This window comes from Besnoitia besnoiti, chromosome IV (assembly GCF_002563875.1).
Source record: "Besnoitia besnoiti strain Bb-Ger1 chromosome IV, whole genome shotgun sequence".
In the NCBI taxonomy this organism is placed as follows: domain Eukaryota; phylum Apicomplexa; class Conoidasida; order Eucoccidiorida; family Sarcocystidae; genus Besnoitia; species Besnoitia besnoiti.
This window is the reverse complement of record NC_042359.1, coordinates 1,196,285-1,223,524: the sequence shown is the minus strand read 5'-3', so window position 1 is coordinate 1,223,524 and position 27,240 is coordinate 1,196,285. Positions and strand designations below refer to the sequence as shown.

The following is a 27,240-nucleotide window of genomic DNA, read 5'->3' as shown; positions in this document are numbered from 1 at the left end:
CGTTTCTTTGAAGAAAGAAGGCGGAAGAAAGGACCAAAGAAAATGCATTTGTCGGAGTCTAAAATGCGAGGAAACAGCTAAAAACGTGACAGAAACAAAACTGACACTGAGTACACGGTGTCGGGGGTTCCAAATGCGCATGCACGACTGCACGCGCGTATGCGTAAATCAATTTACGCACATCCATATATATACCTACTCGTGGCTCGCGTAACTCTACATACCCAAGCACCTGTGATACACATATATCCATGTTTACATGTATATTACACTAATGCGCACAGATGAATATATACTAGAGAAGTCCTCTCTACGAGCACGCAGTGTCGATTCTCATCCGGCAACCCGAGCCCTGGTATCGCCCTTTCCCTCACAAGCTCGCGACACGCACATGTGCAGACGCCAGGACCCTAAGCACATAGACAAATATGCATAACCATGCGCAAATGCATACATGCATACACACGTGAGTACGCGCGCGTCAGAGTGAGCGCACGACGATGCATACTGCACCACTGCTAGCTACAGAAGTATAGCGATGCCTGTAACGCTGGGGGAGACACGCCTGAGTTTTCAGTCAATCTGCCGGAACGTAAGGCCCAGAAAGCATCTCGTCCGGCGGCGGCGCGAAACTCAGCTTGTTCAGACGCCGTGAGGCCACGGCGGCATGCCCCACTGGAGACCGCGACCTGCGAAGAAGACAGACGAAAGCCGCAAATCCATCCTACAGCAAGAGACGAATTCAACACGCAAATCCACCCTCGAAAAACGCGCTTCACTCTAGCGCCCCGTAAACTCTGCAGGCATACAAATATGCACGCCTCTATCTATATCTGTCTATCTATCTGTTTATGCAAATAGACATACATATGTGACGTTATGTTGAAGAGGAAATACATGTAGATAGTGTGTATACATGTATTTATTTGTATATATATGTATAAATATAAGTCGATTAACTAAGAGTTGAGTGGAGAGGAGAAGTTTCGAATGTGGCGCGTGCGCCTCCCCTTCGTGGCGGGTCGTCGTGCACACCGGGAGCGAGATCTTCGCTCTTTTTTGTCTCTGCGGCGGCGGCGTTTTTCCTCAGCCTCGCGTCTTCGGCGAGCCATTTCTTGCTCATCCGGAAGTCCTGCCTGCCAGAAAGTGCTCGCGATCATCTCCTGGACTCCGCCGGGCGTCGCTGCGAGGCTGCCACGGTGCGAATCAGACGAACGAGATGAGCAGAGGAAACAAAAACGACGGAAAACAGGACCAAGCATTCAAGGCATCGAACTGCGCACGCGGGTGCAAAAACGCGTGCGAATCGCCTCTCACACCGGATGGAAATCACGCATAAAAAAGTGCATGTACATATACATATATGTATTTCGGCGTGTAGGGATGAGCCTCCCCGCTCTAGCTCGTCTCCTGCCTTGGCCTCGCCTGGATTCGCTTCCTCTGGCGCGGCCAGCGCGCGTGGGAATCTGTTGCAGTTACCGAAATGTGCGAAAAATGCCGAAAAAAGCATAAAATCCTACCCTGGGAGCCCACGCGGATCAGAAGGGTGTACCGTCTGTACGCAGGAAACAAAGCCCGAGGGAGAGAAGAAAAGTTGGCAGACACACGCGCAGAGCCAACGACAGTCATAAATAGAAGAACATCTCGCTCTTCGAGAGCCGAAGTCGCATTTCTCCTTGACCGATTCATCCGTGAAACCGTTTCTTGTGAACTCCAAACGACTCGACAGCCTTCGAGTTCCTGTCCGCGGACTCACCTGCAGGGAGTTCGCGACGGTCATCGAGTTCGCAGCGTGCAGAGAAGCTGCAGAAAGAAGCGACCCACAGCACAGCCACAGGTGTTAGCCTCTTCACATCATGCAAATACAGCTTTACGCGCATGTGAGTCTACCTATACATACGTACGCCTATACGTAGGAAGAGAGACACGTCTCTCGCTCGCCTCGCGCTAGCATGATAAGGCGCGGGCTGTGGGCGCCTGTAGGGATGCGTGTTGTAAAGCAGACGAAAAGAGTAAAAAAGTCACAAAAGAAATAAAACCGACTGTGCCCATGTAGGCACGGGCACGCCCGAACATAAATATATGATTGCTTGTCCGCACGGATTGACAACGAGGAGATCGCCGGTGGCACTCGAGTAGGCACTCCAGAGTACAGACAAAAGTCTACTCAAACGCGGAGACGCAGCTGCGCAGGGACAACGAGATACACATGAAAAATCCGCAGATCGGCAAATGCACACACAAGCTGCAGACGATGCACATATACATATACATGTAATCATATGTATATGCATGTATATCTGTGAATACTGGTAGCTGACGACTAGAAATCTGCGCAGGGCGACGCGTAGAGGGGCCGATTCCGGGGCAAGGAAAGACCCGTGCGTTGACAAAAAACCGATTTTTGCTTACGCGCCTGCGCCACAGTCTGCAGCGTGTTGGATTGCTTGTTTGGAATTCCTTGCGGCTGGCTGCGGTTGAGCAGGAAACTCGCAGGATCTGTGTGTTGTCTGATGGCCTCTTCCACGCATGCCAGGCGCCACTTGAGCAGCGCGACGGCCTTCTCAAGTGCCTTCTCGTCCTGCGCAAAGATCGCAAAGTGGAGCGAGTCCTCTGCGCCGCTGCCGCCCGCCGCCGTTGCCGTCCCTTCGAAAGAAAACCGAAACAATCGAGGCACGCGATCACCCCTGCGAAGCGGAGACAGAGTATCTCTCCCGCCGAACACGTCGCACGCACAGGGAGAAAGAAGCCGAGGAAAAAGACGAAAAAACGCGGACGCGAAGCGCAGACGCGACGCACCAAAGAACGGAGGAAGAGACACAAGGCACGCGAAAAACACAAAAACGAGAGGCGAGAAAGCGAAAGAAGACACAGAAGGACGAGGGAGGGAAGAGAAACGCCTAAACGAATCGCGAGGGGCGCGAGGAAGAAGCAAGAGGAAATAGAGACGAAAACGGATGGAGTAATCAGAGGCTGCACCCCGATTGTGTGTGTGGATGCAACGAAGCGGCGAGGCGAAAGAGCAAAAGAAGGAAGCTGAGGACGCGACACAGTCCTCGCAAGAGGCACGCGGGTCTCGCCGCGTGTCTGAAACGGCACACCGAAGACGAGAAAAAGCCAGACATGCCATTCTTCTCCGTATTCAACTTCTTAAACTTGGGAGCAAAAAGTCTTTCACGGCTTTCCTTACCTGAGACGTTGCGGCCCTGAACATCCACGAACGCGTGGCTGACCTCGAAGACCTTCCGCAGGAACTCCGCCTGAGAACGCATGCAAGCGGAACCAACTGCAAGGCTGATTTGAAGCCCAGATGCAAGAGTGAATCCCGGGGGAACCGGGCACAGAGCGAAACAAAACTGGCGAAAACGTCTACGCGGACGACGGCGATGCGCCGTCTTGTGGTGTCAGCATGCCTCGGCCGAGGCATGCGGAGACCGCAAAAAGGAAATTGAAGACGCGGCAAGAAACGGCTGAGCGAGAAGAGAGCGAAGGTGCTCACGAAGAAGAGAGATCTGAAACTTACGTCAGGACCCTCCATCGCAGCGGCAACGTCGAATGTCGAAGGCGTGACGACGTGAGGAGGGAGCATGAGTTGCTGCTTCGCGCACAGCAAATCCCCTGAAACAAAGGCGAAAAAATAAAAAATAGTCAAAAGACTGGAAAAAAGAGGCGATGAGACGCGCGCACCAACCGTCCCGCCCATATGCGTGTAAATCGCGATGATTTGCTGCAGCAAATAAAAAAGAAAACTGAAGCTCACAGACACGCCGAGTGATGGAGGTAACGAGTGGAAGAGGGTCAGAGAGAGCGACAGACAGATATAGATAGACACAGATAGAAGTCGGCGATCCCAAATCGATGGAAACAGGTACGCATAAATAGAGACAGGTGCGCCTAGGCCTATCCGCAGCGCGACCGGACCCTCACTTGCGCAGAGGGCCCCCTGGAGGACTTTCAGCTTCTTGTCGGCTGTGATGCGGAGGTAAAGGCCCTTCTTGTTCTCGCCGCCGGGTTTCCCTCTGGCTAGGACTGCGGCCCCAGTTCGCTCGCGGATCTTTTGCAAAGTTTCCTTCTTCATCAGCCGTTGCCAGGTATCCTGTCGCGCAGGCGCGCCGTTCGCGTCGGCCGTGGCTGCCGAGGAAGAATCTAGTGGCAAATCCATGCAGAAGAGGCCGTTGGGAAGCTGCGTCTGCGCGGAGAAGAACGCAAAAGCGACGCCGAGGGCGCGAATGTAGACGCAGCCGCTCGCGCACGCCCCCGAGCGCACAGCCGCGAAGACCTCCCGGCAGGCCGCCGATAACAAAAAGAACGCCCATACACCTAAACATATATATATATATATATATATATATATTATGTGCATATATATGCCTACACTCGTATAAACGTATGTTCGTGTATATACACACCCAACTGCATCTAGAATATGTATACACATTTGCATGAGTTTGCTCATATATAGATAGATATACGTGCCAATATATATATATATATATATATATATATATATATATATATATACATGTATATGGGGGATACAGACAGGCATGCACACCGATGCAGCGCTAAATGCGCGTTTGCGCCTCGGCGTACAACATCTGGAAAGGAAGAGTCATTCTCGTCGAGAGGCTCGTCCGCAACGGCGGGTTTCGGAATCATGAGCGCGGCGACTCCCATCGCCTGATGCGCGGCCTCGCGCGCCGCAGCGGCTCGCGCGTCGTGAGACGTCTGCGGATCCACGCAAAAGAGAAAACGACACGCGCGTCGCCACGCGCGGAGCTCGAAGTGAACACGTCCTCCACGCCGGGAGCCAGTTTTCTTTTTTTCTTAGCGTACGCTCTCGTCCTCCCCATCACTCGGCAAGTCGCTTCCCTCCGCCCCCTCTCCGTCATCACTACCGTTCTCTCGTGTCTTTCCTCTCTCACATGCCTTTCCCCCTCTTCTTCACTTCTCTCCTTTCTCATTCTCCCCGCTTCGGAGCGCCTTTGGGGTTTCGGGTGTCACTGCTTCTCGTGTCTCACCGCAGCGTAGGGCGCCGCGTAGGCGCCGGAGGCGGACCGCGCGAATGCCCTGCTGGCTGTCTGGAAGTGCTGCGGCTGCGGCGAGGCTGCCGCGCCGTAGGCGCCTTCAGAGCCTTGAGCAAACGCGCGCGCAAAGACTGGAGGATACGCGGAGCAAGTCGCCACGCTGTAGACGGCGCCGCCCGGCGCAGGAGGCGCAGGAGGCGCAGAAGGCAGGGAAGAAGAAGAGAAAGAGAGGCGCGCGGGCGCAGGAGCGGGCGCTGGCGCTGGCGCGGGCGCAGGATACGGCGGAGGCGGGCGCGGCGTCACCGCCTTCTGCGAGGCCGCGACGGCCTGCAGCGCCTCGAGCCGCCGCTGCGCCGCGAGCTTCAGCTGCGAGATGTCGAACGACGCCTCAGAGCCGCTCGCCGGCGCAGAAGCTCCGCCAACGGAGGGGAGTGTGGCGTTCATCGTGGTCGCGGGGGAGCGAAGACATAGCCGAGGGCGACGCGGCTCGGCAGGCGGGGCGCGGAAGACGCACACGGAGCGCCAGCGATGAAAGAAATCGATAGAGGAGACGAAAAACAGGTCGCCGCTCAGCGCGCCTCTCTCTCTGTCGGCCCTCGGGAATCGAACAGCCTTTACTGTCGCGAGCCGAAGCACATGGCAGCCTGCTGGTGCCCTTGGTTCTCAGGTCCGCCCCCCCGCCACAGTCTGGCGACACCACGGAGAGGGGAACCAGGCTGGGAGGCCTGGAGGGGACGGCGGCGCCACGGGACGCAGCGAGGGAGGAAGACGCAGACAACAGAGAGGAGACGGCGGAGAAACGAGTTCTATGCGCTAGAAAAGCCTTGAAAAAGAGAAAAAAACGGCGGTCAGAATCTGCGACACAGGAGGCAGAGACACACGAGAAAATCGCGAGGTGCGACGGGACTGAACCGCGCGAGATCTCTCCCCGGGAAGCCCGGAGAAATCACGAGGGCTGACGAGACGAAGGTTCAGCAAAATGCGCAGGATTGGGAACTGTTGGCGCAGCGAGAGAGAAAAGAGGGCAGAGACGCTGGTGGAAAGCGAAATTCACCGCATGCAGACAGATGCAAGTGAGAGCGGCGACACGCAGATAAAAACGCTGAACTGTCAACTTTCCCTCCCGTCTCTCACAGTGTACGTACGCACCGCGAATGTCGTGACGTGGAAGGAATCAAACTTTTTTTCACGATTTGCATTCACAGAGGAAGCGAAAGCTCGACCGACGGCTCCCTGAAGAAGAAGGAACTACTGCAAAGTCAGTGACGGCGCGACGCGCGCCGGCCTCCAGGCCGAGCGCGGCAGTCTTCGCGAGCGATCGAACTCTGCCATCGCACGGCGTTTAAAAAGCAGAGCGCAGGTTTAGGAAAGCACTCAACTGCGAAAAACAGACGCCAAGGCGCACCTGTCAAAGCGACACCCCTTCAGATTTCTCCGACCGATGCAGCAGGACCGCCGAGGTCATCCGCGCGGCTGGCGCCCAAGCGCTTCGTTGACGGCGACGGCGCTCAAGTCTGAGTCATCAGACACGATTCATGTGGGGGAAATCTGCGGAGAGACAGCTCCTCGCCTGAGCACGTCGCACTGAACTGCAGGGAGCGCACGGGGGAGCGACCGCGCGGATGCCCAGTCGCCGCCCGACAGTCGGCAGCTAAGCTGCATTCCGCCGCAGTGGATTTCGCACTTTTGCAAAGATCCTGCGAGAGTCTCCGTGACTGTCTGTCAGAGATGCAACCTTCAGGCCACCTGCGTGTTGCTTCGTGGCTCATACACACCTGTCTGCGGTTCATATCTGCGCCAATCTCTACACCACTCTACGCGCAAAAATGTAGGCGAAGTATGCGTGAATCTGCGCAGTCTCAGAATGCTTCCAGAAGCGTCAGCCGGCGTGCCTTTGGATACGTGCACATTCAGATGCGTGTATGTGAAGAGGGATGTATGTGTAGCGGTTTTGGTTTCGAAGGGGGGTGGCTGGGGAATCAAGTGGCTACGAGAAAGTCCTCGGACGCCATCAGGAACGCGAGCTGTCTAGAGGCGTCAATTTCGTGTTCACTGCATGCTCCACGTCAGACCATGCATACATGCCTCGGTATTTGAATATGTCGAGCATGTGCCGTGGAAAAGGGCCGCTAACAAGGTCTAGTTTTCACAGTTCTGAAATGACTTGCGGCCTGTCGCACGCCGCGTAGCCTCCTGTGATGTCGTTCCTCACGGAGCCAGAGATCCCCTCGCGATTCGCGAAGCAGGCAAGCGAGGTTGTTTGTAATCAAGAGATGGAGGGGCGATGTAGCTGAGAAACAACCCGAGGGAGAAGGGGATTTACCGTCGCCGGCGCCTACACTGGGAAAGCCTCGTGCGTCGCTTGCGTTTCGCCTGGAGCCTTTCTTTTGTGAGATACCAGAGAGGCTGGGCTCTCTGTGGTGAGGACGGCGTCTTCTGTTTTTCAAGCAACTCCGCCGCCGCCTCGCGGCTCGCCGAATGTGCTCACCCCGGCGGACGGCTACTAGAGCCGCGACGGCGCCGCGCGAATTATTTGGTTTTTCTTGAGTCTTCCTCGATTCTGTTTGCTTGGAGCCCCTCTAGTGAATCCTCGCCTTCTGTTTTCTCTTTCTGCGATGCCTTGCTACCCCCCCCCAAGAGAAGCCTCGGGAGGGCATACGTCGCGCACCTCGGCTCGCGCTTGTACAGGTCTGCGAAAAGTCGCCGAGCGCGTGCTTCTGTCCGCGGTGTCTCCTGCACGCGAGTCGATTGCGTTGATGCCCGCAAAACTCACAAGCGAACGCAAGTCAGCCAAAGGCAAAACGTTAAAAAATAAAAGAAATAGCTCCACGAAGGGCGAGAGGGATGCGGTGTTCGAGAGAGTTTTTCTTTCTAGGTGTGTCGTCGAGCGCTAAAAAAAGCTCGTCTTTTCTCAAAGGCGAAAGCGGCGCCGCCTTTGTTGACCTGCTCGCTTGCATCGTCCGCACACTCGCGATGATTCGCTCTTTCCGCCCTTCTTCTCTTCCTCTCGCTTTTCCCGCAAGACTCTCTTCTCTTCTACGCCGCTTCATAGGCTTGTCTCCTCCTCAATTGCCGTCCTCACTCCCCCGTCGTTCGTCTCTCTCCTCTGCGTGCCTTTCTTCCTCATGGCGACGCTCTACGCAGACACTGAGGCGCCTTGTCTCCCGCCCTCTGGGCAAGCAGAGCGCGGGCAGACACCCGCCGGAGCTTCAGGAGAGAAGAATCACTCCGCTCCAGCGCGAGCGCGTCTGCCTCCGCAGCGCGTGCTGGTGCTCGGAGGAACGGCCTTCATCGGGCGCACAGTCGCGCGTGAGTCACTCAGAACGGCGAGAGCCTCTGCGCGAGAAAGGAAGGCGAAGGACTCGCCGTCGGCTCGTCATCAAGGCCCCTCTCACCTTACCCTCAAAGGCTGCTGAGACCTGACACGCTCCGCAAGCGGGTGGCGCCCGAGCGGCGACTCTCACAAGAGCGAGAACTGGTTTTAGACACCTAGACAGCGTCGCTCCTTGGTCGTTTCCATGTCAACGCGAGGAGGGGATGGAAGCGTCTCTGCGCAGAAGACGAGGATGGGGATATCGAGATAAGCTCCTCACAGCGCAGGGGGGCCGTGGGGGAAGAAGCGATTTCTGCCAAGACGAGGAAGCAGGACGGTCTCGCGTCTCGACCCATGCGCGGCCTCGGCGAAGGCGCGAGGCACCCTACCTGGTCTGAGAGTTTGATTTGTCAAATTTCTTTCTGTGGTTTCTACCTTTCTCTCTTCGTCGAGGCATCCTCTGCCGGCGCACCACTCCGGCTTGCACCTCTGCATTTTTTACTAACTTTTTTTTTCCTTCTTGCCAGGCAGACTTCACGAGGAAGGCTATCAACTAGTCTTTGTCAACCGAGGCCGGTCGTACTGGGGCAGCAAACGTGAGTTGTTTTCGTGTTTCCGTGTTCCACAATAGAACCTCGTTTAATCACTCAGTATTAAAACGCGCGTTGTTCCCGTCGCGGCCTGTTCAGAAGCACTTTCGCACGGAATCCTTTCCCTCGTCGCCACTGTCTCGCGACTGCGACGCCGCAGTTGCGTCTCCTCTATTCTCAAAGCACAGCTGTAGTCTCATATAGAGCCATGTATGTATGGAAGGGCTGGTCTGTTTTGTTGATTCTGAGTGAGGCGTCTAGAGCCTATCGGCATATATGCATATTTTGTGCTTTTCATTTTTCGTGCTGCTGGCCGTTCTGCTCGTTCCGGTCATTCAGTTGTCCATGTGGCCTTCCTCTTTTTCTCTCTCTCGTTCTCTCTCTCTCCTTGTTTCTCTCTTTCTGTCTCTCTCCCTCTGCCACGCTCTTTTCATGTCGCTGTTGCTCTCTCGCTTTCTCTATCTCTCCCTTCCTCTTTCTGTCTCTCTCGGTCATTGTGTCTCTCTTTCCCTCTGTGTGTCCCTCCGTCTCTCTTTCTGTCATTGCCTCTCTCTGTCTTCTTCTTTCTCTGTTGTGCGTGGATCCAAAAGTTGGGCTTAGAGAGTTTCTGGGGCTGCGTCGGTTGGAAAGGCGTTCTTTGGCTTTTTCTTCCCAAAGAGCTCTCACTTTTTTTATGTTTTCCGGCGAGTTCAGTAACTGAAGGCGCAGAGCACCACCGCGCCGACCGCAGGGACGCGAAGGCCTTCGAGGCGTGTCTGGACAAGCTCACCGAGGAGGAAAAAGTAGGTTTCTCTTGCGCGCCTCGGACGCGCCGCGCGGCAGACGTCTGAGTATAAAGACTCGGGTGTCTTCTCGTTTGACGCTGGCATCCTGTTTGTTTCCGAGAATGCAGCGTCGGATTCGATTGCCTTCTGCGGGCTTTCCCTCTGTCGCGATGAAGTCAGTTCCTGGCTGTTTGATGCATCGCAAGGCCGTCTTATGTCGAGGACCCAGCGGCTATGAAACGGGCACTTGTGTCGACGCCCGCTTTTTCTTCTCTGCGGCATCCACAGGCTTAACCAAGGAAAATTTCTTCGTGCAGATGGGCTCAACTCGTGTCTTGAGATGCGCGGCGTGTGCTTCCACTCGGGCGTACGCCTCTGGATAATTGCCTTGGCGCATGCACTCATACAAAATTGCATATACGCAGGAAGATGTGTTTATGAATGTGTCTGAGAATGCATCCGTCTCCGCGTGAATATTTATGAAACTAGGCATACATCAATAGCTCTTTTTGCGAGCCTCTGAATCGGAAGATGTTTGCTACTGCCCTTTATACCTGCAAGCACGGTTGTCCTTAGGCGTCTTCTCTGCTTTCGCTAGAGGCTTTGTGTCTTTTTCGTCTCTTTCTTGTCTCTTCTAGGCAACGCAAGGCAGGTCGTGGCTGGCGGTTGTGGACTTCTCCGCGTATAAGCCGAGCGACATCCAGGTTCGTCGTCTGAGCAGGCGCATCAGGGGCGCGCGCGTGCAAAAAAAAGTCTTGCCAGCCTCGAAGGATCAGCTAACTTTGGCTCGCGCTAGAAACGCGACGCTTTCTTCCATCATCAAAGCAGGCTTTAAGCACGTCAAGACTGTGGTCAGGATCCACATACCTTCGTACTCGTAAACGGGTTCGAGTTTCAGCTTTGTGCCGCACCTAGAGAACGTTACTTAGCAGGGCATAAGCGTGTGAAAGAGCTCGTCGTGGCGTTTTGAGGACAAACGCCAGAGAAATCTCACTATCACTGATGTATTTTCATTGCCGTGGTTGTCACGTAGATGCAGCTCCCGTAGGTGAAGACTATACACCAAGAGGGCGGATCGAATGCATACGTTTTTACAAATACATTCATATGGATGTGTTTCTGTATATATATAATCCATATGCGTATGTGCTTTGTGGAGTGCTGGAGGCTGTTAAACGCGTAGGACTGCTTCCGATTCGATGCATGCGCAGAGTTGTGTGTTACCCTTTTTTTGCAGGCTGCGCTGAATGGTCTACGCGGGCGATACGGGCTTTATGTCTACATTTCGTCCGACAGCGTCTACGAGGTTTCGGATGCCGATTTGTGAGGCGCTTTCTCGCTTTTCTTCTGCTTATGATTAAGCGTGCTGCACTCTCTTCGTGCTGTGTTGCTGGCGTCTCGTCAGCCGCCTTCGTTCCTCTCTCTGAATTCCTTCTCAGCTGCCTTTCGATGTCCTCTCTAGCCGGCTCCACGTGCCTTCTGTTGTCGTCTGCGGAGTTCCGCGGACACAATTCTCATGCGGATCAAAGTCTTCACGGTAGCGTATTCAGTTGCGTGTGGAGAAGCGGTCCTTGGAAGGCTAGAAAACTCAGCGTCGGATTTTTGATTTGAAGTCTCTGCGTTCTGCCCCAGTCATCCACTTTCGTTAAATCCGTGCATCGAGCTGCTCCGCGTTTTCTCTCTCTATCTCTTCTTCGCATGTGTCTCCTTTCGTGCCTTTTTTCTCCCTCTCTGCACTCCGCAGCACTGCCTGTGTCTCCTTGATTGCCCGCTCCTCTCTGTGGCATTTTTGCCTCTCGGTTCGCGCATGGAATCTTTCCTCTTTTTTTCTTCGCAGATGGAAGCGGAGTCCAAGCGTCACGGAGAGCCACGCCGTGCGTCCGACCGACGCGCACCGGGCGTCGATTCTTCGAAGGAAAGACCGTTACGGTCACGTGAGTGAAGAAAAGAGAACGGATTCAAACAGCTGAGCGCCGCCCGCGGCGCTTTCTCCTTTGCTTGAAGTCAAAGAGAATAACGACATTTGCGCAGGGATCATTTCCCATACATATTTATTTATTTAGCACATATCTATGTTTATATGTATATATCGTATATGTATATGCATCTATTTGTGTGTAAGCGCCAGTATAGGAGCATGCGTATCTCTCTCTCGGCGAAAGCTTCATCTCGCGGGGGCAGTCGTAATCTGGACATGTTTCTCCTTTTCTGTGTGCCTTTTTCGTTCTTATCGAATCGCTTTCAGAACAAACTCGCCGCTGAAGAGCTCCTGCGAGACACCGCGTCCGCTTACCGGCGGCCTGTCGTAGCGCTGCGGCTCGCTGACGTGATTGGTGAGAGACAGGGAGTTCCTAAAAACGGCTAAAAAGAAAAAGGGGACCCGCGTGACCGTGGAAGCGAGAAAAACGCTGCGAATGTCTACGACGCGCAAGTGCTTTATCTGATTCCGCGAACTGGGAATCGTGGCTGCTCACCAAACCGCCCTCTTTTTTTTCTGACCTCTTTCCGACGTCGCGCGTTTCTATCCTCTGTGCGGTGCGGCTGCGAAATCGTGCTGTCTCTCCCGTTCTTGACTCGTGCGTCTTCCATGGCGCTTTGGCCTCTGTCTCAGCTGATTGTTGTTTTGCTCGTCTCTCGTTTTTGCAGCTCGGTTCTATCCGTCGCAGTATGACGTCATCGAGAGCTGGCGTTTTGTTCTCATTCGAGTCTTTCCTGCCTTATATCTTGTTTTTTACACAAAAATGTGTTATTTTTTACACACGCCCGGGGTCTGCGTGCTTGGGCCTCTCCCCGAGTCCCGCGTCCGTCTGAGGAACTGTTTCTGAAGCTTAGAAAACGCGTTTTCTGTCTTTCTTCGTCTCTTCTGTTCGCAGGCCCCTTCGACGATACAGATCGATTCTGGGCATACTTCTGGTGAGCCACGCAGGTGCTGCAAAACTACAGAATAAATAAGCGTGTGTTTTTATGAATCTGGGTGTACGAGCTTTTCGGATTCGTGCGGGAGCACGAGGGATATCTTCCTGAGTATCGCGTCTCTCGAAGATTTCTTTACTCCAAGGATTGTCTGCCGCGCGGGCTTTGAAATATGATTCGACTGTAATCATATTTTACCTAGAGGCGTGCGCACTCAAATATAGATTCGCATCTCTATGATTTAGTATGGAAACAGAGCATGTTATGCTCATCGTACGGACGCGGGCAGGTGTGTGGACTGACAGGCCGTGAGCGAGAGAGGTGGAAAAGATGATATTTGAAAACGAGAAGTATTGTGGAGTCACCTAGCGGCGAGTATTTGTTTCGAGTGCAGCGCGCGGTGGGCAGATTCGTCTTGTCGGTACTCGCAGGTGGACTCAAGTTGCAAGCTGCCATCCCGTTCTTGTGGTGAGTGCGGGTTTACCAAAGGCACGCGGGAAACGTGAATTTGTGTGGCGCAGAGGAAACGCTGATGGATTTCGGATTCGTGTATCGCACACCGGGGTGTTCGCCGTAACTCCTTGGTTTCCTCTCTAGCGCGGTCTCTCCTTCTCTTCGACGGGTGCTGGTATATGCGCTACTTCCATCTAGAGCGTCGGATTTTTCTGGCGCTGGGCTCGTCCCAGCCTGCTTGGCTCGTGAGTGTCCTTTTTTCTCGATAGTTTCTTTTCTGTCGTCGTTCCCGACTCTTCTTTCTTTCGCCTGCTGGACTGCTTTCGCGGCGCCGGTGCGCGTGCCCTCTTTTCTTCAGGAGCCCTCCGGCGAGTCGCAGCGGATGAATCTGACTTTCTCTGAAGACGTCGCGCGCGCCGTCTCCTGTCTCCTGGGGATGCCGCTGCTCAGCGAAGACGCTTCCGAAAACGTCGCGGAGACGAACGCCGCTGCAGACGACAAGGCGCTCGACGAGAGGAACGCATCGGGCGACGAACCTCTCTTTAGCGCCTACAATCTGGTGCGTGAACCTCTGCCGTCTTTGGTGGATTCTCCGGTATTTCTAACGCGATAGGGCCGTTACAAACGCCCTGGATTCTCCACGCATCGATTTGATTCGTTTTCGAGTGGGCATGTGTGGCGGTTTAACGAATACAAAGGGATCGCGCGCACCCTCGACTCCTCTTTTCTCATGTGCGCGCGCAGTGGAACTTTCAACGTCACGTTTTTGCGTCCTCGGGATGACCCCACTCATTGCATAAAACTCAGTCTGGGATGCGAGGCAAGTTCTTTTTCCAGTCTTCTGACCCGAAGAGAAAATCCTCTCGCGAGAGGGCTATCTGTGACTCACCCATGCCTCGGCTACAGCACACTTCATATATGGATAAAAAATATAAAGATTAAATATATAAATATAGATATATTTACGTAAAGGATGAAAGCAGAGTGCGTAGTTGAACGCGCATGGAGGGATTCCTGCTGGAGTTTTTTTCTGTTTTTCGCCTTGTGTCTCTTTCGCTGTTTCACAGGCTTGCGAAGAAACCGTGACGCTCGTCGAGTTCCTGGTAGGCTTTGCGTTTCCTGAAAGACAGCGAATCGCAATTTTCACTTTCGAATCTCGCTCCCCGTTTCGCTCTTGTGTTGCGTGTCGGCCATCAGCAGCGCACATTTTTCGCTTCGTCTGTGTTCGTCTCGGTTTTCCTTTTTGCAGAATTTGCTGCACATGCGCTGCGCGCTTCACCGGTCGCGAGGGACGCTGCCGGCTCTCTCCGCGCGTTCACCGAACGGCGCGGCGTCCTCCGAGTTTTTTTCCAGCGGAGCAGATGTGTTTCGCGAGAACGAGGCTTCCGCGGGCGCGCCGCAGGCCAGCGGCAAGGCGAAAGAAGCCGGCGACGCACTCGTGTGGCGCATTGAAGAAGACTGTCTCAAATGCCCTTCTTTTCTCCCTTCCGTCTGCCGCCTCACGCCGCTCTCCATGGCAAAGATCCGCAAGGAGCTCAACCTTGCTCCGACGCCTGTGGTGAGCAGAGAACGCGCGTTCGAGGCTTGAAAGAAGAGAGACGGAGACGGAGGTCGCCGTCGAGGCGCGAGAAGTAATTCCTGTAGAGAACGAAAGAGAGAGAGACGCGGCTGCGGAGGACTCCTTCATGGGCATGCAGCTTCATTCTCGCGTTCGCTCTCGCTCCTCTCGTGCTGCGCCGCCGTATCCCTCTTGTCTGTTTGTTACCCTCTCGAGTTTTCTTCTGCCTGCGCAGCTTGCGCCATGCCTCACGTCTTCTCTGCATTCGCGTGTCTCTTCATTTTTTTTCCTCAGGCCGAGGCGGTCAACAAGACGTGCGACTGGACGGTCACCGCGTCTCGCGACTTCCCAAGTGAGTTTTTCTGCCGCATGTTTGACTTTTCTTTCCTCCGCTCTCTTCTAGCGGCGGCTATCATCCTGTGTTGCTGTTTCTGGTGCTTCTTTCCTTCTCGTGGGCGTGCGTCCCGTGTCCCTGTTTGCTTTTTCTTCCTTGGCTTCGTTCCTTCTTCCCGCGCTCTTCTCGAGCATGCGGATTTTCTCTTTTTCGTCTTCCTCGGCTTTCCGCGTCCGAGTTTCTCTCAGTTTTTTTCGCGGGGCTTTTTCGTGTCGCGTGTCTCTCCAGAAGAAGCCGCGGATGCCGTCAAGACACTGCCCTTTGAGGTGCAGCAAACTGTCGCCAGTCTCTTTCCTACTCTTGCGAGTTTTCTTCCGCGGTCGCCGCCCTCGAGTTCCTCTTCTTCCTCATCGAGTAGCTCGGATGAATCACTCAGCGACGAAGAGAAATAGAGGCGCGTTTGCTTCTTGCCTCGCTCGGCTCCTCTCTGAGAGCGCCTTGTTTTGGATGCGGCTGTTTGTCCTGCCTTCTCTCCCCGCTGGTTAGTCAGGCTCTCTCTATCGGCTCCACCCTGCCTCTCCGTGTGTCTCTTCACTCCGCGTGCGTATCGTCGCTCGGTCGCCTACTGGGGGCCGGCTGTCTCGCGCGTCTTTTCGCTCTCAGCTCTCTCGCTGTTCTCCCGCTTTCGTAGCCAGCGAGTTCTTGTCTCTCTTTTCCCGGGTTTTTTTCCGCAAGTCATTCTCCCTCTTGTTAGATCGGCGGCGCGGACTGTGCGCCTACAGTCCCCCGTGTTTTGCTGCCGTCGCTGCCAGGCCCCTAAGGAAGGCGTTTCGGCGTCTCCCTGCGGCGGATGCGTCCACGAGGGCGCAGAAAGTTTGATTTCAAAACCTATTTTTGAGCGCATGCGCAAGTTCCGCCAGGCGGGTGTGTCGCGGGTCTTTTATCTCGCAGTGCGTCCGCAGAGTGACCTCGAATGAACGTAATCCGTATTTCTTGTCATGTCTCTGGAGCCGCAGCGCCGGAGGGCAGCTGCAGAGGCTGAGAGTCCTAGCGACTCAGCTCTCGCGTTGAAAGAATAGATCTCGGAGTGACCCAATGGGAGGCCTTCTCTGCGGCATGCGGCAGAAGAGCGCCTCTCCAATTCGCAGAGCTGCTGCAGCGAAGCAGCGCATCGCGAGCAGGTTCCTCGCGGGGTATGAGACACACGTCGACGCCCCACAAAGCTGGAAGTAGATCCATAGAAAGAAAATCCAGTGTTTAAATGAATACAGAAAGTCGACTCCAAGGTCTGTGTGGGAGGTGCCTGAAAGTCGATTTTTTGAGCCAGCACGCGCCTTCAGACAGGCAGATATCGAGGGAGAGACAGATACACGGTGCTAGCAAGACACGCAGATGCCAGTAAGATAGGTTGAGGAAGAGTGGGCTTCGAAAGGAGACTGCTGGGGAAGTCCCGCACGTGATCATATGAAAAGTACACATAAATATATAAGAATATATTTATACATGTGGTTGCCTGGAGAAAACGGCGTAGCTGATAAGTGTACCGACGGGGTGTAGAGCTTTTCCGTCACGGTTTTCGTGTCATTTTGAGCGTGCGAGTGCCAGACAATTGAGAGTTTTTTGACAGTAACGAAGTTGTAGTTGGAAGCTGTGCGGAGGCTGGTATCGATTTGCGCTGGAGGGCGACGGCGCCTTCGAAGGTCCTGCGGCAGCTGTCGCGAGGGTGAGGCAGAAGACAAAAAGCTTTAAAAAGAAAGTGTCCAAGATGCGTCTCCTCACTTGCCGCGAAGGAGAGACAAAGAGGGCACGAACTCTTCCTGTGCATTGTGCAAGTCGCGAGAACAAAGAAAACAGGGAGTTCTCTTCTTCAGCTATTTGACAAAGGAGAAAGCGAACGAAAACTTGCGTCTCCCTACAGACACCTCGGTTCGGTCTTCTCTTTGCGCCAGACAAGAAAGAGCGACGCAAAAAAACGCACACACTGCCTCCACACGTCTCTCCCAAGCCTCTCCCCTCCGTCTTCTCTACGCGACACGCGCATACTACTACTAGGTCTATGCACGCATACGTAGATGAAACCCTAAACATGGAGTGCATGTGGAGTCGCCTCACACGAGACACAGAGTGCGTCACGCGTGAGGTCGCCCTGAAGTGTGCCGCTGCATGGCGTTGCCTTAGACGGCCATCAAGCATCCGGATAGTCGCATCCACGTGTAGGACAGGCAACTCCACTCCGCAGCGATACACGCGTTGTTGTCGCTAGAGATGTCTGGAAGAGGTTCGCGTGTGGGTGTCGATGATTCACGCAGGACTTCGCCGTACCAGCTGGGGGACGAAAAGTCCTTTGACTGGAATCGTCCCCTTCAGCGTGTCGCTGCGCGCGCTTGATACGCTTGACAAAAATCCGGTCTTTCAGTCCCTCGTCATGTGTGTCTTTAACAGAGTGTACCCGTCTCCCCTCGGTCATCTCCCTCTCTCAGTTTGTGTACCTGTTTTACGCCGAGTGAGAGGCTCGCACGACCTCTCTCCGCGCCTCGCCAGGCCACTAATCAATTCTCCCTACCTCTCAGGGTTCCGGGACGCCGCGGCCTTTGCTCTCGTGCGGCGTCCGCGGGAAAACCTCCCCAGCGAGCTTCTTCTCCCTCTTCATTCGCCCAGTGCGGGGCCAGATGCAACCCCCCCGCCACTGGCAACTTCCCTCGTGCGCTTGCGAGGCCGCCAGTCGCCACTTCTCTCCTCGCTGGGGGGGTCGGTGGCGCCCGTCGCTCACCGCCTCCTCCACTCTGGCTTTCGCGGCGGCCGCGGAGTCGGCCTTCTCCCGGTAGTGCCGCCTGCCTGCCGCCAGGCCCCCGAGTCCTCGCAGGGACGCTGCGCGCGCGGGGCCTTTTCTGCGTGCACACGCCCTGCAGTCGCCCGCTCGCCAACTGTGTCGGCTTATAGTCGGTGGCCTGCGGGGGAAAAGCGGGCGCGCTAGCCTGGGCGAGCGTGGGCGCGAGTGTCGCTCGCGGGGCGCCTAGGAGTCCAGAGGCACGTCGGTGTTAGAGTCGAGGGGCGACGCGGGGATGTGCATCGCCGGCAGCGGGCTGGCTCCAGCCATGACCCACTCGCGGTACGCCGAGACTTCCGCGTGCCATTCTTTGAGAGCGATTTTCGCGTAGACCTGAAGGTGCGGCGGCAGCTCCACAAGGCCCTCAGCCCACATGCGCAGGTCAACGTCTTCCACGCCGCCAGTCGTCGAGGCGATCTCGCTGCCAGCGGCCGGCGGCAACAGGCTCGCCGCGCTGCGGCCGGCCGCGCCCTTGTCTCCGCTGTCTCTTCGCAGACACGGCGTCGCAGACGGACGCGCTGCGGCGCCCCCTGGGGCCGCCGCCCCCGTCGCAGAACCCGAAGAAGCTTCGTCGCCTGCGGACGCGTGCCTCGCCGGGCCTTCGTCGGCGTCGCTGGCCGTGGCCTCCCCCCCGCCCAACGAGTTCGCGCGCCCTGTCTCCGAACCGTCCTTGGGCTCCACGTCCTCGCCTCCAACCGCGGTCGGGGTCGCGCCGGCCCCGGTGTCCCCGTCGGATCCCGCCCCGCCGTCTTCGGCGGTCTCTTCGCTCGCCGGGCCGGCGGCCGCAGGGCCCTTCTCGGCACGTTCCGCGGGCCCGCCGGGGGTCCCGGGGCTCCACCCAGGCGTCGGGTTGTAGCGGAATTTCCCGCGGCCGAGGGCCGGCTGGAGGGACGGGTGTGTGGGGTTTTGGCCCTGGCGCTGCAGCTCGAGAATGTGGGCGATGAGTTTGGTGGCGTAGCTGGGCAAGACGAGGGGCGCGTTGAGGCGCTTGAGGAAGCTCGCGAGCACCATGTAGCCCTGGAAGACGACGCGCTCCTCCGGACTGAGGCGAATGGTCATGAGGAGCTCGGCCTGGAGGGCGGCGACAGCGGAGGCGCCGTTGCTCTCGCGGTCGCGGTCCTTCTCGCCTCCCGTCCCCGCCTGCTGGGTCTGGGCGCCATTCTCCTCTTCCTTCTTGGGCGGCGCCGTGGACGGGGGCGTGATGCTCTGCAGCAGGGCGCTGGCGGCGACCGCGTTCGCTGAGGTGACGCTGTTGGTGCGCGTGACGATTTTTCGGGCGCCCTCGCAGAGGCGGTAGAGGAGGAACCACATGAAGGATTTGCGGACGAGCCAGGACCAGTTGAGAAAGAGGTGCAAGAAGTTGTTGTGGAGCATCAAGTCGACGACGATGGAGCGCAGGTGTTCGCGATGGAAGAGTGGAAGGTTTTTGTATACGAACCAGACGGCCTTGGCGGCGTTCACGCAGATGTCGGACGCGACGACGATGTCCAGGCCCTTGCGGAGAAAGTTGAAGTCGAAGCTGCTGGGCAGTTCCTGGCCGCGAATCTTGAGCACCTCCATCCAGTAGTCGACGTAGTTGAGCGCCGCAAAGACCGCTGGCGAGCTGTATACGGAGGTCTTCAGGAACAGGACTTTGCTGAACACCGAGAGGAGCTTCTCGTTCGCGAGCATCGCCCCGCTGCTGTTGAGCAGCGAGTCGGGGTACTTGGTCACGGGGCGGAACTTCATCTCCAGCAGAAGCGCCTTGAGCAGCACTGCGTAGCCGGGCAGCTGTTGCCAAGTGAGTGCCTCCGGACTCGGCGCGGACTGGAAGACGTGTCGACACCACTGCTCCAGGAAAGAGAAGAAGAGCGCGCCGCGCTGGGCAAACTGCGACTTCCACGTCAGCGGCACCGGCGCGCTCTGATCGCCCAGCCGCCCCGTCCACTTGGTCACCGCAGCCTCGCCAAAGTACGACTTGAGGTACGCGTGAAAGGCCCCCCAGTCGAGCGTGATTCGCAGCTCGCAGTGACGGTTCCACTTCTCCATGCGCCGCAGACTCGCCGCGTCCAGCGAGTACTCCGTTCCGCGCCACTCCTCGATGTCCAGCTCGCGCTCTTCCTCGGTCAACAGGCAGGCGAGCAGCTCCTCGCGGAAGGAAGGCAGGCGGAAATACGCAATCGAGAGAAAGACCGAGATGTATTTCTTCTGGCCCTCGAAGATCGCGTCTGAGCAGAAGTTGTTCAGTGCGTAACACAGCATCCGATGCAGCAGCAGAAAGTACTGCCGACAAATCTTCATCCGCTTGTGGTGCAGCGCGACCTGCACCTTCTTCTCCCCCGTCAGCGTCCGCGCCAGCACCGCCAAGACGCGCAGTCGATCCGACGCCGTCACCCCGCGCTCGAGCGTCGCCGTTCCCGAGCTGGCCTCGACAGCCGAGCCGACCAAACTGGGGCCGGAGACGACAGTCTTCTCGCCGTCTTCTTTATCCATGTCCCCCCCGCCCTCCGGCTCGCCGCTCCGCGGGCTCCCCGAGTCGCCGCCACCCCCCGCGCCACCTTGCGCCTTCAGACCCAGCTCTGCGAGCGCAGCCCGCAGTGATGCCCCGGCGCTAGACAGCAGCAGCGTCGACGTCCGCGGACGCCGCGCGCCGTCTTCCTTCCGGCGCGAGGAAGCCGGTGCGCCCAGCAGCGTGTCTCCCCGCAGCGGAGACGCCGCCGTCTCCGCCTGCATGTGCAGGTCCTCCTCACCCTCCCTCTCGCCCTCGCCTTCACCCTCGCCATCCCCCTCCCTCTCGCCCTCGCCTTCACCCTCGCCCTCCTTAGGGGGTGCGTCGACCTTCTCGCTGTCGTCGCGCTGCTCGGCGCCGTCGGAGGCGATGCTGGAGGAGTCGGCGCCCGCGGTCGTGAGGAAGTGCCCAAAGAGGTCGTTGTCTTCTTCGTCTTCCTCGTCGTCTTCATCATCTTCGTCTTCCTCGCCTTCAGAGGACTTCACCACCTCAGGGGCGCCCGGCAAGCAGTACTCCTCCGCGCCTGATCCCCCCCGCTTCCAGCCCGCTGAGCCCGACAGCTGCTGCGAAGTCAGCGAGGCGGACCGGCAGCTCGCCGCTGCCTCTTCGCCGCGAGTCGAAGTCCGCGCGCCGTTCTTCTCTCCGTCGGTCTTGTGGAGTTTGGCGGCGACGGCGCCGAGGCGCGCGTCGAGGAGGAGGTCGCGGCCGTTGTTGAGGATTTCGCCCAGGAGCGACTCCTTCTTTTCGTCGCCCTTCTTCTCGGCCTCCCCTCCGCCCCCCCCCGACGGCCCTCGCCGAGGAGGCGCCGCCGAATGCCGCGCTTCATCAGGCCAAAGTTGCCGCAGACTTCCTCGCCGTTCTCGCCGATCGCGGCAGCCCCCTCCGCGCCGCCGCGCCTGCCGCCCTCGTCGCCGGCGCAGGAGGAGACCGAGCCGAAGGAACTGCGCGCAAAGAGCTTGGACGAGCGCCGGATGAAGCGATAGAGAATGTAGACCTCCGCCAAGTCGAGACGCGACTCGGGGACGAGGGAGCAGCAGAGGCTCTGCGGCGGCAGCACCGTGCCAATGTCCAGCTCGCCGCGACGCAGAATGTGATGCAGAATCGAGCAGTAGAGCCCGCGGTGCTGCCACAGCACGTAGTCCATGTACTCCAAGACGTGGTTCGCCAGGTTAAGCAACACGCGCTGCGCAGTCAGCAGCGCCTCCACCGAGCCGTAGATGAACGACCGGCGCGTCTCCGCCTCAGTCGTACTCAGCAGCAACAGAAGCTGCTCGCAGACGGTTTGAAACTCCGTCGAAACCTGCTCCTGAAAAAAACGCGAGGCAACGGACACGCACGCCTCTACGCAAGCATAACAAAGCCCACACAGGCGCGAGGCACGCGCGCCTCCGCGCCAGACGTCCACGCAGAGCAAGGGACGAGGGGAAAACCAATTGACACGACAAAACAGGGCTCAGCTCGAAAGCCCAACTACCACCAGGAAGGCCACGCAGGGTTCTTTCAAATATAAATGCAAAACTACGCGGACTCCGCAGAGAGCCTCGTCCCTGGCACTTCGAGAAAGGAACGAGCCGCGCTTCGCTTCCTGCTTGCTCACGAAGAGCCGAACCGCGCACACGCGCGCCGCGCGAGTCTGGCGATCCTGTGCGAGAGAAGATCGACTTGTGGGGAGTTTTTCTCACTTTTTTGGCATCTGAGAGGAACACCATTTGCGACACGGTGCCGCTTTGGGCGAGGCCAGGTGTCTGGGGTTTTTGGCGGTGGCCTCCGACGACGGCGAGGAGTCCGCCGACACCCATGCTGAGGAGGATTTCTTGGGGGCCGTGCTGCGCCTTGGAGAAGAGAAGGTCGAGGAGAGTTTTGTGAAGTTCGGCGATGCGCTGGATTTCGCGTGGCACGCTGCGCGCCTTTTGGGCGAACTTCACGCTGCGGTGCTCGACGCCCAAGATGGGCGGTGAGATGCGCATGAAGCCGCGCTCGGTGTGGACGCCGGCGTACATTTGGCGCACCATCGGGTTGTTTTGGAAGACGATGATGCCCTCGATGTCGCCGATGCAGCGCCCGTCGAGCCACAGCTTCTCGCGAAAGTACGAGTCGAAGAAGTGCTTCTCGAGCTGGTCAACTACGTCGGCGTCGTAGATCTTGAAGAACGGCAACCAGGACTCCCCCGCGAACTTGGGCTCGTCCCGCGGGAAGCAGCGCGAGTAGAGCGCGATGTGCAGGTGATTCTGCCGCAGCTGGTCAATCGTCGTCACGAGCTGAATCGTGGGGAAGTCGTCGTAAAGCACCTCCCTGACGAGGCGACCCTTCCGCGCCAGCGCCGCGAGCTTCTGATACGTCCCCAGCTGGTCTACGCGATCCATGTAGTAGTGTGCCCGCGAGGTGCAGGAGATCAGCGGCTGCGAGGCGCCGTTCGCCGCAGCCCCGCCGCCCCCCTCGCGCGCCAATGCCGATGCGGCGCCCTCTGACACACCATCCGCTGGGCGTGGCTCGCCCACGCGCTTCTTCTCGCCGCCGATCGAGCCGCAGGCCGCGGGGCAGAAGCCCGCCTCGGCGGCCGGTTGGGCGCTGGGCACGCAGCCCCGCGCCGCGGCCTGCTTGCGGCTCGGCGACTCGGAGTCCGGCGCGGAGTCGGGGGTACGCGCGCCGGGGGACGCGGAGGCCGCGGCGGCGCTGCCCGCCGGGAAGCTGGGCTGCCGGCCGAAGCTAGACTGGTGCGAGAGCGCGGAGCTGCAGCGGCCCGTGAGAAGTGAGTGGTCGACTGTGTTCCAGTAGGGCTGGTCGACTTTGTCTGTCCACGTGCTGAAGTACTCCGCGGGGTTCTTGACCCCCGTGGGTCGGAAGCAGAGCTGCCAGTGCGCCATGCGAGGACCTGGCTCTTCTTCGTGACCCGAAGCGCTCGAGGAGCTCGCCGGCTGCCGCAGACGCGCCGCCTCTTCGTCCCCGTCTTCGTCTTCCTCCGCCAAGCCGCCGTCGTCCAGAAAGCTCAGCGGCCTCAGACTCGTCGCGTCCTCGCCGCCCTTCTCCGCGGCCGCCGGGGCTGCGCGCGGCGCCTGCGCCGCGCGCAGCCGCTCGGACTCCTGCTGCTGCCAGAGTTCTTTGTTCATCACTGGAGACTTCGCCTCTTGCGGCGCGTTGGGCGCGTCGCCCGCCGCCTGACCGTCGGCGGCGTGGGCGGCGGAGGGCATGTGGCAGTGCGGCGCGATGATGTCGCAGGTGTCGCCTTCGTCGCGGCAGGCGAGGGGAGCGGAGGTCTGCAGTCCCGGGGTCGCAGCGGGTGCGGTCCTGGCGAGGTGGGTGCATCCGCAGGGTCGCTCCGGGGACTCAGCAGCGCCTCCCTCGTCCTTCGTTTTCTCCTCCTCGCCGTCCGAGACCTCCTCAATGATCGCCTGACCCGCGCCCGGCGCGGGTTCCTGCAGGTTGACGAGGATCTCGATTGGGTTGATAATCAGCGGACAGATTTGGGCCATGCGGACATCGATGATGACGCGGCCGCAGTCCGCCTTGCCTTTCGCGGGGTTCGACAGCAGCAAGTCGTGGTGCACGGGGCCTGTCGCCACAGTCAGCAGGTCAACCGACGCGCGCCCGAGCAGCACCTGGCGAGCCCCCGGCGACGCGCCGACCGCGCCCGCCGCGCCCCCGGTCGGCGGTGCTCCCTCCACCTCGAAGACACTCAGCTCGAGCGCCTGCTCGTGCAGCCTCGACAGGTCGGGGGTGCTCCACGAGAAGTGGTACTTGGCCTTCCACTTTGGGTTCGCGCTGCCTGAGACGGCCTCTGTCGTTTCGTGAAAACCCGAGTCGCCCCACCTGACTGTGCAGAACAGCCGCGAGCCGGCCTGAAACGACTTGCTTGCCAGAGAGAGGTTGCGGCACTTCAGGCCGAAAGTCTCGACGTAGAACGTGAACGTCTCAGACAGCTCCTCGACTTGCTTCATCTCGAGGAAGTGCGGCGGCTGCTGAAAACTCTCCGTCCGCGCCACCACCACGGCCTCGCTGCTCGTCCCCTGGGGCGGCAGCAGCGCGTGCGACCCCCCCCCCGCACCCCCCCCCGCACCCCCCCCTGCGCCCTTCTCGCCGGCGCCCAACGCGCCCGACGCGCCCCCCGCGCAGGGCGGACTCCCAGGCGCTGGCGGCGCGCAGGTGCTGCCGGCTCCTGGCGTCTCGCCGCCGAGCCGCGGAGAGGCGGCGCGGCCTGCGCGGGGGGGCGCGTCGGCGCCATCTCTGTGATGCGCCTGCGCGGCGGCGCCTTGCCCCGCGAGAGCCTGAACGACGCCGGCAGAGTGTGCAGCAGGTCGCGAGGCAAGGTGCTTCAGAATGCGCCCGAGCGAGGCGACGCGGCTCGGGGGCGAGTGGGGCGAGGCGGCGGCGCCTGCGGCCGTCGCCGGCACGGCCCTCAGCTCTCCATTCTTGTCCTGCCCTTCGAAGGAGTCGGGGACGTCCGCGCCTGCCGGCACCGGAGGAGACTCGTCGACCTTGGGGGACACGCAGATCCCCTCCGTCCCCACAGACGGAGACCACAGGTCACCCCCTCTTCGCGACGCGCGACGGGCGTTCACCGACACTTCCTTGCTGCACTGCTTGCCCATGGGACCGAAGCAAAAAAGACAGCACAGAGTAGCCAGGGCGAGGAGGGAAACGAAACACCAGCAGAGCAACCGGGGACTCAGACAGGATGCCCCAGAGAAAGACTAACTTCCGAGAAAAGAAAAGTCGCCTAGCGACTGCGGCCCTCCGCGCCGCCTCATCTGCGGAAGGGAAGTGCAGGAAGCGGCCAGCGCACGGAGCAGACGCTTTTTCGGCGGAGACAACACGCGAAATCGAGGGAGGACGAAGAGCGGGGAGTTGTGTGTACTAACGACAAGGAAGGGCTGGAAAAGACAAAAAAAAACGAGCTGAGCCAGGGCCCCCGACGTAGGGAGTGAGAAAAGCCTACAGAAAGACGAGCTCGAGTTGTTGGGCTCGCGCGCCAAGCAGAAAGCGGAGAGTCTAATCACAAACCAGATCCGGGTTACCCGCCTCGCGCTATACGGACGTTCACGAACTACAAAGCAACGCACTAACCAAAAAAAATGCGCGAGCTTGAACCCTCCTCTACATGAGAGGAGAGGACCCCACGTCGAGGGATACAAAGCGAGGATCAAGAAGCGAGTCGAAGCCCAACAACTGAACGGCGGCGATGTCCGAGAGAAGTCAACAGATGCCTCAAACACGTACATGAGCCCAGCGGAGACAGCAGGTGCGTGCGTCTTTGAGGGGCGTAGTGGAACCCCTATGTCTACGAAGAAATTCACCAAGCGGAGAGAGGTCTTTGAAGAACACGGTTCCCCGCTCACTCAGCGGCGACCCTCTCCTGAAAGACGCCGGGAAAAACGCCCAGAAAGCGACAAGATCACGCGCTGCCACACCGCGCGAGAAGAAGGATTCTCTCCAGCGACCGCATCACAGAGAGGCCCTAGAAAGCGGCAGCCGGCAAAAACGGAAGAAACTGGGAAAAAATCGGAGTGACCTCCAAAACACATGGACGCACGTTGGAGTCACAACCCCTTCCGGCCTGCGAGGTTCCACAAAGGAGCTTCTGCGCGGCGTTGGGCGCAGTGAAGCGTCAACTGTTTGCTGGATTTTGTCACAAAAAGGAATAGGCAGACTAGCCTGCGGAACGGGAAACTGAAAATGATCAAGCAGACACTGGAACAGGTCGCGACAGTGCGCTTTCCACGAAAACGAGCGAGCGAACGTCGCTCCGCTCGAACGCTCTCTCTCCCTCTCTTTCGAAATACCGACAGAAGACAGTCTCTGCGAAATGCATCGCTAGACAGCCCTCCTTCGCGAACGCGCGGAAAAACGGTGCGAGTTCTCTACAGGCAAACGAGCGATGTTGAAGAAGCGCCGAGCGCCACGGGACGTGAAAAATGCTCGAGGGAAAAGTCGACCGAGGAAGACGCGCACTTTTTCTCTCGATTGTCCCTCGCGATAGCGAGTCTTCGCTTCGCCTCTCGACGAATTGCCACTCTCCCGAGAGGAAGGCGTTTCCAGTGTCTTCTATTCACATGCACGGAGAAGAAGCTCCCATAAAAAAAAAATCGACGTTTTGTCATGTGCTGCATCGCACGCGGCCGCGCAAACTGCCGCTCGCAGGCGTTTTCGCAGGAACGGCGGAGCAGCGGCTCCGCGGCAAGCCGCTGAAACCCCCGCGGCGCGGACGAGCCCAGCGGCGGGTGCTTGTCGGCGGAAAGGTCTCAGCGCGTCCCGAGAAACGGTAAAAAGCAATCTGTCGCGGGAAACGCGGTCGACATGCCCGCCGCGAGCTGTGAAGGCCTCCTTGCAGACCTGACGGCGGAAACCCGCAAGATCAGAGGGCACGGCGCAGGCGGCGAGCAAGTCAGCGCACGCGCGGACTGAAGAAGAAAAGGAGAGAGCGCCAGAGAGAAACAGCGTCAGAGAGAGAGAGCACCAGAGAGAAACGGCGCCAGAGAGAGAGAGCTGAGAGCGCGGACAACTGGCGGGGTCGAGGGAGAGAGGGAGCGCTGGGATGTTTCTGGCGCCCGTTTTCGTTCGTCTGGGGGGACGGTGCCGCGACTCTCCTGCGCACCCGACAGCGCTCCTCAAGGCTTCGTGCTGTTTAGGGTTCATCTGCCGCATTTCGCGCACATCTGGGCGCCCAGAAGACGCGCGTGGGCAGTCCCTCGAACCGATTCGATCTCCGCGGTGCGAGAGCGAGACAACGCGCTCCGCTCGTCCGAGGGTGCGCGACACCTTTCGGGCTCTTGTTGTCCGGCGGCAGTTTTTTTCGCGTCGTTTCTCGAGCTGCTTCGCGGCTGAGGCCGTGGACGGGCAATGTGCGCCCAGACAAGCTGCTGGGAGAGCGAGGGGGACAGCGAAGAGGTAGAGCGGAAAACCGGCCGACAGGCAGGGTCTGCGACGACGCGTCCTCCTGACGAGAGGCACAGGGGGCGAAGGCCGCTTCACAAAGCAG

The 27,240-nt window shown here is 58.4% G+C and overlaps 3 protein-coding genes across 3 annotated transcripts; 1 reads left to right on the top strand and 2 right to left on the bottom strand.

The window, feature by feature from the left end:
• Positions 1 to 577: 577 nt before the first annotated feature.
• Positions 578 to 5,471, bottom strand: BESB_053190 (uncharacterized protein; the record flags this gene model as incomplete). The annotated part of the gene is made up of 10 exons (XM_029363754.1): positions 578 to 689; positions 1,036 to 1,191; positions 1,521 to 1,555; positions 1,757 to 1,803; positions 2,413 to 2,646; positions 3,191 to 3,260; positions 3,524 to 3,618; positions 3,928 to 4,189; positions 4,594 to 4,728; positions 5,022 to 5,471. The coding sequence occupies 10 exons, from the start codon at positions 5,469 to 5,471 to the stop codon at positions 578 to 580; spliced, it is 1,596 nt and encodes a 531-aa protein (XP_029219677.1).
• A 2,681-nt stretch (positions 5,472 to 8,152) lies between these two features.
• BESB_053180 (NAD dependent epimerase/dehydratase family protein) lies at positions 8,153 to 15,404 on the top strand (the record flags this gene model as incomplete). The annotated part of the gene is made up of 15 exons (XM_029363753.1): positions 8,153 to 8,336; positions 8,868 to 8,936; positions 9,624 to 9,712; positions 10,333 to 10,398; positions 10,932 to 11,017; positions 11,532 to 11,628; positions 11,940 to 12,027; positions 12,568 to 12,607; positions 13,039 to 13,075; positions 13,419 to 13,619; positions 14,128 to 14,163; positions 14,310 to 14,369; positions 14,442 to 14,618; positions 14,913 to 14,970; positions 15,241 to 15,404. 15 exons carry the CDS (start codon positions 8,153 to 8,155, stop codon positions 15,402 to 15,404), a joined length of 1,452 nt encoding a protein of 483 aa, XP_029219676.1.
• Positions 15,405 to 17,965: 2,561 nt separating this feature from the next.
• BESB_053170 (uncharacterized protein) lies at positions 17,966 to 24,853 on the bottom strand (the record flags this gene model as incomplete). Its single annotated transcript, XM_029363752.1, has 3 exons — positions 17,966 to 21,163; positions 21,262 to 21,573; positions 21,950 to 24,853. The coding sequence occupies 3 exons, from the start codon at positions 24,851 to 24,853 to the stop codon at positions 17,966 to 17,968; spliced, it is 6,414 nt and encodes a 2,137-aa protein (XP_029219675.1).
• Positions 24,854 to 27,240: the final 2,387 nt, after the last annotated feature.